Source organism: Poecilia latipinna, unplaced genomic scaffold (assembly GCF_001443285.1).
Source record: "Poecilia latipinna isolate Pla-1442-1.1 unplaced genomic scaffold, P_latipinna-1.0 Scaffold588, whole genome shotgun sequence".
In the NCBI taxonomy this organism is placed as follows: Eukaryota; Metazoa; Chordata; class Actinopteri; order Cyprinodontiformes; family Poeciliidae; genus Poecilia; species Poecilia latipinna.
The window spans coordinates 298,677-310,546 of NW_015113204.1; the positions used below are offsets into that span (position 1 = coordinate 298,677).

The 11,870-nt window shown below is 36.4% G+C and overlaps 2 protein-coding genes across 5 annotated transcripts; both read right to left on the reverse strand.

Annotated features, from left to right (window-relative positions):
• Nucleotides 1–695: 695 nt before the first annotated feature.
• Nucleotides 696–3,962, reverse strand: tspo (translocator protein). The gene is made up of 4 exons (XM_015042445.1): nt 3,599–3,962; nt 1,672–1,847; nt 1,453–1,591; nt 696–1,338 (listed from the first exon to the last, which is right to left on the reverse strand). The coding sequence occupies exons 1-4, from the start codon at nt 3,599–3,601 to the stop codon at nt 1,165–1,167; spliced, it is 492 nt and encodes a 163-aa protein (XP_014897931.1). The 5' UTR covers nt 3,602–3,962; the 3' UTR covers nt 696–1,164.
• A 1,074-nt stretch (nt 3,963–5,036) lies between these two features.
• Nucleotides 5,037–11,698, reverse strand: LOC106953575 (translocator protein-like). 4 transcript variants are annotated; one of them, XM_015042450.1, is made up of 4 exons: nt 11,609–11,698; nt 6,940–7,115; nt 6,015–6,153; nt 5,037–5,906 (listed from the first exon to the last, which is right to left on the reverse strand). In XM_015042450.1, the coding sequence occupies exons 2-4, from the start codon at nt 7,110–7,112 to the stop codon at nt 5,736–5,738; spliced, it is 483 nt and encodes a 160-aa protein (XP_014897936.1). In that variant the 5' UTR covers nt 7,113–7,115; nt 11,609–11,698; the 3' UTR covers nt 5,037–5,735. The 4 variants fall into 4 exon arrangements, with proteins under 4 accessions (XP_014897936.1, XP_014897938.1, XP_014897937.1 ...); XM_015042452.1 differs by lacking the exon at nt 11,609–11,698 and adding an exon at nt 9,003–9,026; XM_015042451.1 differs by lacking the exon at nt 11,609–11,698 and adding an exon at nt 8,854–8,980.
• Between the last annotated feature and the right edge of the window lie 172 nt (nt 11,699–11,870).

The window sequence follows — 11,870 nt, forward strand, 5'->3', positions numbered from 1 at the left end:
CGAACCCCTGGGGTTCGATTGAACCCAGGTTAAGAACCACTGCCTTAAAGCTACAGTTGGCAAAAGCAACCCCGTCATGTCATAATTTTTCTGTACAACGTTTTAAGACCGTGGCGTTTATTTTACTCAAGGTTATCATGCTGTGAGAATCTCACTATCCATGTCCAGATTTAGCATTATGTGATGGACTGAAATGTGCTTATATGTCAAAGGTATATGCACTCTTTGCTTTATAGATCTGTTAATGTTTATATTTACAACCAAAGAAAGTTCAACTCCTTTTGCAGAAATAGTGTTTGTGATTATTTATGTTTGGGCTGTGATCTACTGGGACAATCTTCTTGTTTTTAAGGAAGGACTCTTCAAAAGTTTGCTTACAAAGTCTTATTTACAAATGAGAAAATGCCATTTTACGACAGTGAGTACATTTTATGCAAGTAAAATTAAAATGGATGTCAGCATGTTTAAAGAGAATTACGTTTAACTCATTTAAATTAGTTGAAATATGTATTTGTGAATTATGCAAAGCCTAATCAGCTACATGTTGAAGCTGCAACTCCTCTTATTCTCACAGCAGTGAACACCAGGCTGACGCCACGTTAGAAACAGGATCTACAGCAGCTCATTTTAAACAGAAAGAGATTTTATGAACACAAAGTCTTCTTACGTCCGTCTTTAAAAAAAAGTTGCTCTGGTTTGCTTAAAAAAAAAAAAAAAACTCATTTTATTTACAAATGGAAAAACATACAAATTAGAACACCAAACTTTTACACGCATAAATGTTAATTGGAAAAGCATGACCGGAAAAAAATGTTTAGCAAAGGAAGCACAGAAAAATACCACAACTCGGTTCCAATGGGGATCCTGAGTTAAGCTGGATACTCGAAAGCTTTGATCAGATTGTACTATACTTTAATTTGTTCATTAGTTTGACAGGAATAGTGCACATTTTTAAGAGTTAGTTGAAGAGAACGGTGGTCTGCAGAACAATTGGGTGTGATTTACTAATAACATGTAGACAGGTCCTCGTCAAACTGATAGACAAAAGCTGAATCATAAACTCAAAAAAAAAGCAGCTGTGAAACTGATCTGTCATTTCTGCAAAGGAATTTTATCGTGACGAGTCAAGATTTAGCAATGGAAATAAACACACTGCAATGTGCTCTACTCTTCCTTTTTCTCTGGGTTATCTCTCCATATGCAGTAGTTGAGGGCTGTGGCGAGGCACAGCCAGGACAGATAGGGAGCGAGGAGCAGGGTGGCGGTGTGGCTGATGGAATACCAAGACACCATGGTGGCTCCAACCGTCCCCGTGAGAAACACGATCTCCACCAGGGCCTGAATTACACAGGGGGAGGGCATCTCATTGACTGGACTGGATTTCAAACATTGATCATCCTCTACATGCATTAGGTAACCTGTTTGAGTGAAAAAAACCAAACAAAAACATACCCATTTCAGCTTGTGTGCGCCAAAGAAAATGGGAGTCCAGGCCCAGTTCAGAGCGAGCTGCAGCCCATAAAGCCCCAGTGGAACCACAGCATCTTCAGTGAAACCTCCAAGCTCTTTCCAGATCAGGTAGGAGCCATACCTGCATAAAAGAAAACATTCAAAAAAATAAACTCACTCTAGAGCAGAATGGCTGTATGAGTCATCTAGTGTCCCACTTACCCCATTCCAGTGTACAGGCAAGTCCACACCACAGGGAATGCTGCGTTTGGTGGGCGCCATGAGGGTTTGTTCAGGGTTGGGTACCAGTTTTTTACCTCTTTGCGTGTAATGAAGCCACCATAGAAACCACCGACGTGTGGCAACGCCGTCATTCCAATCATAGGCAGCCACATGGTCTGAGATAAGAGCAAGTTGTAACAGTTTGCCCTGCTAAAGCTGCAGATATTAACTACCATGTTATACAATAACTTTCATAAACTCTGAAGAGGCAGGCAAAAAAAAAAAAAAAAAGCATTTTTCAGGGTAAAAGCACAGCTGACCTCTAATTGACAAGATCATTGGACAAGTCATGAATGAAAGACTAAAATGTATAAGTAGCTGATAACTAAACTGTGTTTTTAAGTGTGACTGTAATATTACAATATCTCCATTTCAAACAAAAACAAATGTAAAAATGTTGACTTTTTTCTGTATTTTTACGCAAACTAAGAGAATGAACCATGTTGTTCAATCTTTGTGTATGAAATGTTTCAAAACATGTGCATAAGTTCCCACCACAGAGTGATCAACACAATGTCTAGAACGTGTGGACGTTTGTACCACACTTGCACAAAATACAACATAATTTTACATTATATTACATCTACCTACCTTGCAAAAACAAGAAAAAAAATTTGACAACATATTTTCATTTCCAAAGTTAACCTACAAAATCATCTACAAGGTTGGATGTTTTTTTTTTCTCCATGTTTTTCTATGTCCATGTCTTCCAAGGTTTTGAGACCATTCTAGGCTGACAATGTCATTCAGAAATGAAAACCACAATAAAAGTGGATTTGAAACACCGGCACACTTTTGTCTGTCTGGAAATCGAATAGAAACCTTTCAGGATAAAATAATTGTTGCAGAAAGTGCAAAAGACATGCTGCGTTGTTGAATATGATTTGCTTGTTCTTCACAAACAACAACAATGTTCAACTTTAGGTCATTCTGAACAGGTGAAAATAGTAGCAAACTTAAGAGAGCACATACTATATATGCTTAATTAATACATAAACTACAGCCTATTTATGTGGAAACGTAAAGCTACATTTTATACATGTACACATTGTCTCGAAGCACTTGGATATTGTAGGTTTCCTTTTCATACGTTTTATGTTGCAGTACAATGTATATTTTTCTAACCAAGTTACTAAGTTTCATAACTTTTGCTGCACTGAGCACCTTGTTCAACTGATCTTTAAAGTGTGCTATAGAAACACATTTTGAGCTGACTTAGCTCTATAGTGTAATTACTTTGGATTTTGTTTCTTCAAATAAATAAATTTTAATTTTTAACCTTTAGTTTACTGTTTTATCAGTGTATAAGCCGGTCAAGTTTTTACCAAAAAACATATAGTCCAGTCTATTTGTCCACAGTAACCATTAATTTAACAACCTCCCAATAAAGTTGGTTACGTGTCATTATGTATTTCTTATTCAATCTCCAGGAAGGTCAAGGGCCTACCGGTCCTGCTGATAACTCCATGTGGGTACATGGATAACCATTCAAATATTTAGCTAATATAACCAGATTCAGTAAGTTAAAATTACAGGATCAGCTTTTGAATCTAGTACTGTATTTGAACTGTAAACTTGTATGCCTTGTTTCGTAACTTGCGCGGTGTAAGGCGTGTCCAAACTGACAGTTCTCCAGAATACTCAAAAATAATCTGCTTAATTAATATAAAAAAATATGGACATTTCGTGGAACTGTAGGAATAATGGCTGTTTTGGCAGGTTGAACGGCATGTAAACAAAAAAAGAGCTAACACGCATTTCCTTTGTTGTAATATTATTTAAGACACACAAAGGTCAAAGTTCCAGAAAAAAGTAATTTCACTCATCGTGTTTCTGCTCTGATCATGAGTTTGTTTGAAACACTTACCATCTCTCAGTCCGGATAGTTGATATGCTGTATATATAAAAGCTAAAAACAGCAGCAGACTACAGACATGCAGTCCCTAGCATGCTGATAGTCCAGTGATATAGCTGCTTTTAAAGGGCAGGGCAGCCTTATCGCCGCGGTCACTCCTCAGTCCCTCCCACGATCAGCCTCCCAAACGACGTGACGGCGCTGTGGCCAACGGCTGGTCGTGAGGATACAAATCTACCTACAGTCAGGAAGTCTAAATAACATATAACACTGAGAGAGCGAGGGTCAAAAATGACAGAAGCTAACACTTTTCCTGCTCAGCCTGTTACTACTACAAGTTTCCCGTTGGCTTTTCAGTCGGCGGAAACGAGAAGACCACAAAGATTGCTAAAGGCTCAAGATAGTTCCCTCCCTTTTTACATGAATGGCGTTGACTCTTAGCTGCAGCTGTGATACAACCCCAGCGTGTCCCTGATGTTTAAATCATTAACATTTCAACATATTTGACATGGTTTACTGTTTTGAAACTTTTAAGCAGTCATGTATTCTCTAAAAATATAGACAGACATGGTATTTGTCAGAGAACAGCAATGACTACTTGAAAGTCAAAATACAGAAAATTATTTACTTCAGGAGGCTGAAGCTAATCTATGGAGGACCAAAACTGACATAATTAAAAATAAATAGGGCAGGACTCCCAAAGGTTTCGTAAACCTTTCCAGATTGATTATGGATTACTTTGTTTCTCTCTTTAATTGTTTTCAAGTGGACCTTTGTGTTTTAGACATGTCAGACAGGTTCTAAGTGATTTTTCTGACTCCACAGGTTTTTCTGTAACCATGGTTGGTTGTGGCTAGTGAATTACATCACTTTTCAGATTTTAACTTATAAAAAAACTTAAACTCCGAATCATTTTTCATTCAGCGAACAATTTTGCACTACTTTAATTTTAGTTTATCAAATAAATCACTTGGCCTGAAGTCAAAGTGCTTTTTCAAAATTTTTTTTTGTTCACATTAATCCAAAAGATTTATCTTCAATGAATCTTGGTTTCTGCCATTCGCAATGTGGATGTGGATCATAGACTTGAGAAATTCATGGCTCACGATGACTAAATGACTTTATGCAACATGTAGCTCATAGTTATATATCTGATTAATTTTGGTAATATGCCTGCATTTTCATAAACAGCCAGCATATCAACAATTTGTCACTCCTGTGGCTTCTACAAACAAATTATTTTTAGGTAATCTAAAGTATGAGTGAAAAAGCAACTGAACATTTCTTGTTTTTTGAAATTTTTTCATCATGTAGGGGAGGGGTGAAAGCTCTTCAAAAGACAAGGGAAGTGCATTTATTTTCTATTTAAGAAGTTTTCTCCTGGATAACAGGCTATACACAAACATCAGGGGATGTAATTTTTTTCAACAAATAAAATTGGTCCACTTGCAAACTTTATGTGGCACGGTTTTATTCAATAATTCATGACTGAAAAGAGTACAGAGATGAGACAAAAGCCTTTTAGCAAACGTCTCTCGTCCAGGCACTTCAGTTTATTAAATTTTTCTGGGGCTAAAAAACAAAAAGCTCAAGTTGCTGGTCAAGAGTATTACCAGAAAAAACTTTGCAGAAACAAACATGTAAATTACATAGAAAGAAGAGCATTCCAAACCAGTTACAATGGAGCCTGTTAGATACAAGGTTTCTGTTGCTCAATAATTTTGGACATTCGTAGTTTAAGTTCAAATTAGCCTACACATTACTCAAAATAAAAACGATCTGATTTAATTAGATAGCTTCTAAGAAATTTACAAAGTTTCTAAGCTGCTCCTGTGTGTGCGAAGGTGAGTGTGACCTGTCCTTGGTGTACCCTGTCCTGTGCCCAGTGACAGTACAGGATTAAATAAGTAAATAAAATTGATTAACAGCTGGAGGTACATAGTTAATTTTCTCAGTAATACCATAATAATAGTTTTTAGAAGCTGACTACCTCATAGCTGCCCTTACCACACAGAAAAAAAAACCCATCAATCATTGCTTTTAGAATCAGACTATCATGTAATTTGGTAGAAAAAACTAATTATTTTTTAGGTTACACATGCTGATTGGTTGTACAGAAATGACCTAGAAAAATACTGTAAACTGTACTCTACTCTTTTTTATTAGGGTTGTCTCTCCATATACAGTAACGGATGGCGGTGGTGTAACACATCCAAGCCAGATATGGCGCTAAGAGCAGAGAGGCGGTGCTGTTAATGGGATACCAAGACAACATGGTGGCTCCAATCGCCCCATCCAGAAGCACGATCTCAATTAGACCCTAAAATGTGAACATAAAACACATTTAATCAGACAATTTGCAATAGTAAAATTCACTTCTAGAATTTTAAAGTAACACTAAAAGAGACCTCTATGTTTTAAAGCCTACCCATTTTTGGCTGTGTGCACCGAAGAAAAGAGGAACTGATGCCCAATTCAGAGCGAGCTGCAGCCCATAAAGTCCCATCGGAACCACTGCATCCTCAGTGAAACCCCCAAGCTCTTTCCAAATTAGGTAGGATCCATACCTGCATGGAAAAATACAAATAAAATAATAATAATAATAATAATAATAATAATGGACAAATTCTTAACACTTAATCCATTACAAAAGAGAAGATTTTTCTTTCTTCATAAGTGAGTACAGCACAAAAGCCTAAAGAAGGAAAATGTTCCTTGGAGCCAAAGTGGTAGCAGCTGCGTCTGCAAATAGACTCAAAAGTCTAAATATTTTCCATGGCAATATCATATTAATAGCATTATAATTGTTAAATCCAAAATATTTTGCTTGGTATCGCTATTAATTGCTAAACAGTAAAGATAAAATATTACTAGAGATTACAGTTTCATCAGCTATTTCAACAATTAGTTTGATGCAATGTTTTTATTTTTATTTTCAATACTTCTGTATTTTTAGGTTCAAAATATATTGTTTCAAAAGCAGAAAGGAAAGAAAACAGTAAAATCTCAGATGTTACAGTGAAAAATACATTTACAAAGTATATTCAGTTTTGAAATACTAAACCATCCATGCATTCAGATTAATCATCAGTATATTCAAGTATGTTTGAAAATCCACCTACATGCACTCTGCATCACTTTTTATTTTTGTTCCTCCTTAGCATGTGTAAAAATAACTTGCACTGCAGGAATGATAACAGAGCAATAAAGCCATACACGTACACTGTGAGGTGACGATATATCAGCTCCTGGTCCTGCGCTTTTCATTTTGAAAACATGAAAACAATTCCTGAATTAAGTACGAAAAGGACAGGTTCTCTTTAAGACTGAACTTAATGTTGTGTATAATTTACCCCATCCCTGTGTAAAGACTCGTCCACACCACAGGGAACGCTCCGTTCGGTGGGCACCATGAGGGTTTCTTCAGGCTTGCGTACCAGGTGTAGACCTCCCTGCGTCTGATGAAGCCACCAAGAATCCCTCCGACGTGGGGCAGGGCCGTGAACCCAATCATTGGCAGAGACATGGTCTGAAACAAGACCAGATGAGTTTATGACCGATTCCGATGAAGATAGGTCACAGGAATTATATAATACGGTGAAAAGTATTTGCTCCCAGACAAATATCTTCAGATTTTTTTTTTCTTTTTTTGTCACAACTTTCACATTAACAAGAACATTTTATTATCACTCAACTAATGCGACTAAATACAAAAGTAGTTGTTAAAGGGTGATTTCACTTATTAAGGGAAAATAACAATCCAAACTAATCTTGTCCCATGTAAAAAGAAAAACAAAGTAATTGCACAAGAATTCAGTTCAATTCAGCCACACAGCAGGATTTTTGAGCATGAATGGCCAGAAGTTATACCACAACATCATGTCCAAACTTCAACTAGGCTTCTCTGAAACCCTAATTTTGTCTAGTTTTTCAGTCATGAAAATCACTTGTTGTGATGCGTTTTGAATCATTATCCTGCTGCAAATCCAAGGGTGCATACATGGGCTAAAGACCATGAACCGATTTTTGAACATTCTCCATCTGAACTTTTTATTTTTTTTTTTACTAAGAACAGAATTCATGGTTTCTAAAATAGCAAAGTATCCCCAGATGTTTACACAATCACCTGCCAGTTTGCATGTTATTGTGATGTTCTTTTTCTGAAATGCATCAGAGGTCAGTACTGCTGCAATGTAGAAGAAAGGTTGAGAGTTTCAATTCTGGTCATTCAGGATGGAGTCTGCATGTTCTCTCTGTGCATGTGTAGGGTCTCTCTGGGTAGTTGTCCTCTCACAGTTCCAAAACATGTGGTTGTGAGGAGTGTGTATGTGCACAGGTGTTTGTTCTGGGTGTCTCTATGTTGCCATGTGACAGAACAGCGACCTGTCCAGATTATGCTTTATGCAGCATCTAACTGGATGAACTCTGCTTTTTGCATTTACTCTGTTTATGTTTATCAGATGTTATGATTATCAATGATCTGAAACATTTAATTATTTGGGGTACTATCTATGTCACATTTAATTGTGACATAAAGCATCCCTTTAAATACAAGTAAGAAAAAAGGGAAGTAAAATAAATGTTTTTCTAAGTATGTCCATGTTGTTGTTTTTTTGTTTTTGTTTTTTACAAAAAATAAATTTCTGGCTGAATTAGCACAAATATGAATGTATCAATTTAGTCACTGTTCATCAGATAGTCTGGGTAGGGGAACTTTTTCTGTGACAACTAGCTTTTGCAGGTAAAAGTCTATGCAGTAAGGTAAAAGTAGGTGTCCATTTCCTGATCGAAGGGAGATCATATCTATCTATAGAGAATATCATATTCTTCTTGAAAAACGGCCTAATAACATAATCTTATTGTGCGTGTTTTTGTTTTTGTCTTATTCTTATTTTACTTTTACAGAACATACAAATCACCGTGTAATCAAATTTAGATCCACTATGTTGACATAAATGACATTAAAGTAACGTTTTTTCCTGCGTAGTAGAGTTTTACAGAACATATAAAACAAATAAAGCACGTGACTAATAAAACATTCTGTTAAGACAATTTATATTCTAACCTCATTTAACTCGAAAGTGGTCGAGAGAGACATGACTAAAACCATTTAAAAGTGGCCTCGAAATTCAGAGCAATTTGTGTCTTACCGTCAGCGTGCCTGAGCTCAACAAGCAAGTAACTAGTAATGTAAGAAAGCTGTATGCAGTCGTTTACGTAAACTGGCTGGTTTCTGAAGGTGAAGGCTATTGTCCGACACTCCCTACCTTACAGAAGGTAGGGAGAAAGAAGGCAAACAGCGTAACGTCACCACGTTCTGATCAGCTATTGGCTGCAAAAACAAAACCCAACGTACAGTTGTTAAAATAATAAACATATTAAATAACGCCGAAATTGTCCACGGGTCAAACAGTACCTTTCCGTGTTCTGATGCTAATTTAAAATTGCCCAATCACGTCTGTTTTATTATATTTATTTATTTGCTGAGATTACAAAACGTTTAAGATGGCTCCCCACCTCTGCACCACAAAGAGACTTTTTGTGCCCCGTTCAACTTACCTCGGAAAAACCTAAATCTGGGAACATCATCACGCTCTGTTTAAAAAGGCTTTATGGAGAGGTCAATTAATACATTAGCCGAAGAAGGTATAACTACTTCAACATATTTTTATTTTATATTTTAATAAAGTAAGTTACCATCCAAAAAATTACAAAAGTAAGAGTAAAAACGCATTTCATAAGAAGTCTAGGAGAATATCTGATTTAATATTTCAATATGATGCAATCAAACAGACAAAAATACGATTATGTGTAAATTCTAGTATTTTAAAAACTAAAGCACAGCAGACAAAGCTTGTTTACAAACAAGAAGTCTCACTTCAATATATTTAGGTATGTTTCTGTGTCTGATGCATTTTTAGTTAAAACATGTTTGTTCTTCATTCAGTGATGCATCCAGAAATTTCACTCAAGCAAAAGTAGCAATACTTTCTAATATTACTATAATTAATATTATTTTAGTAATGTAATGTTAAGTAAAAATATAAATGATGGCACTGTAAAACAACTAGATGTCCATGTTTTCCATGCAGTTGCTCTAGCAAACAAGCTTCGTTAACAGTCTGCACCAAAATAAATGAATTGAATCAATGAATCCATTTAGCTGTTTTTAGTGTTTATAGCTCTAGTGCTATAGCATTAAGCAAACTTGCTAGGAAGTCAAGTCATTTGTATAGCACATCGTAAGGCACTTCAAAGTGCTTTACTTAATAATAAAAATATAATTAGCAAAAAAAAAACAAAAACGAAACATAATGACAGAAAAGAGAAGTTATGAAAAGTTCAAATACAGGTCAGAATAAATCTATTTTCCAATATAAATTAAAGGCAGCTCAAAACAAAACCAAGTTTAGCCTTGATTTAGTTCAGCAGTTATGCAGTTTTCTGGAAGTTTGTTCAAAAATAGAGGAGCATAAAAAACTGAATGCTGCTTTGAAGTGTTTGGTTCTGGTTCTGGGGATTGTTATGGTTATGTAAGCGTGCAGCAGTGTGAATGTAAGTAGATAAAAGGGATGGAGAAAGGACACAGAATCATACATCCATTTTCCAGCTACACGTACAAAATCAGTCCCTTTTTATTCCGAGTGACTAGGCAGAGCACGATTAGCAAAACAGTAGAGTTTTTTGCAATTAATACTTTCAAATATAATCTAAGAAACTGCAAAGTCTCTTAGATTAGATATATGTGGCTCATGTAATGAGATACAAAAACTGGGAACTCTCAGAAATCACTGTACGACCCTGTAAGTGCAAATAAATACAGAGCTGTGAAGAAATAACCTCCCATTTACAGGTTTCTTATGTTAACTTAACTTCATTGTCTCAAAACATTGGACACATTTTTACATCAGGCAAAGATAACTTGAGGAAATACAAAAAGTAGTTTGCTAGCTGGTGTGAGCTAGCAAACTAGCTCACACCAGCTAGTGTGAGCTAGCTAGCTCACAATACAAAAATACAGTATCTGTATAAAAATACAGATACTGTATTTTTATCTAATACAGTAAAAAAGCAAATGTTTCGAATAACCGGCAAGGAGTCTTTCACATCTCTGCTTAATAATTTTAAGTCACTTTTCTTAGCAGGATTGTTTCAATTCAGCCTCCATTTGAGGCATTTTGAACATGAGCGTCCTTCTTCAACCAGATCTAAGCTGCACTTTGACTAGGCTACAGCACAACCTTTTTCTTAAGTTCATTCAGAGATGGACTTGATATGTGCTTTGTATCATCGTCTTGCTGCATAAGTCAAGTGTGGGTGGGCATTCTTCTCCCAGTCCAGACAAAGGAGAGGTGTGTGGAAAAAAAATGCATGACATAAAAAAAAAAAAAACATTTCTACTGGAAAGTTATGCAGTTTTTCTGCTTGTAAAGTAAGACAATGTGTAAAGGTGAATGAGAAGACTGAAGTTTTTGTTTTTTATCCTACAAAACTTCATGCATTGATTCCAGCTCATTCTTTTGCTTTTTGATTTGTTTTCTATTGTCTGTTCTATTTGCAATGCGCACTATTGTAAATAATTCGTATTTTTAATGCACAAATACACATGGAGATTTTGGAAATTTTTAAATGAACCTACTCAGTTACTCAATCTTGTTTATTTTCTATAATTATGCAGTAAGAATGTTGGAATGGTGTCATTATAAGACACTTAATTCTGTTTTTATACGTTTGACGTTCTGTTTTTATATGAATCAGTTTGCTGTTGTTGCACAGAAACTTCCCCACTGAGGGACAATAAAGAATATTTCTATTTCCTATTTTTACTCTACATCCCAATTTCTTCGAGAAAAAAAAACAACAACAACAACCTCCATCTTATTCACAAACAACAACTTGCTAGTGTGCATGCATAAAAAAAAAAAAGTCCGGGATGCTCCAGAGTTCCCAGTCCACTCGGTGAACTATGAGCCCCTCCTCCAAGACACACCTTTTCCTCCGTGGTCCTCCGGCGTTTCTTACCTTCTTTCCGCTCCTCTCAGCGTCGTTGTCTGGCTGTGAACTCTCACCCCAGCTGCTTGGGAAATGTCACACAGGCAGGGAGGCCCGTGCTGCAGTAGGGGGGGCGTAATAGGAAGGAAAAAATAACATTTTCTCCATCTCAGCGCATCATTCAGCAGAGACTCTGCCGTGCAAGAGTGCCACATCCCGCTACCAACCACCAACAGCAGCAGCAGCAGCCGCCGCCGATAACGCACCGCAGTCTCGGTGCTCGTTTCGCATT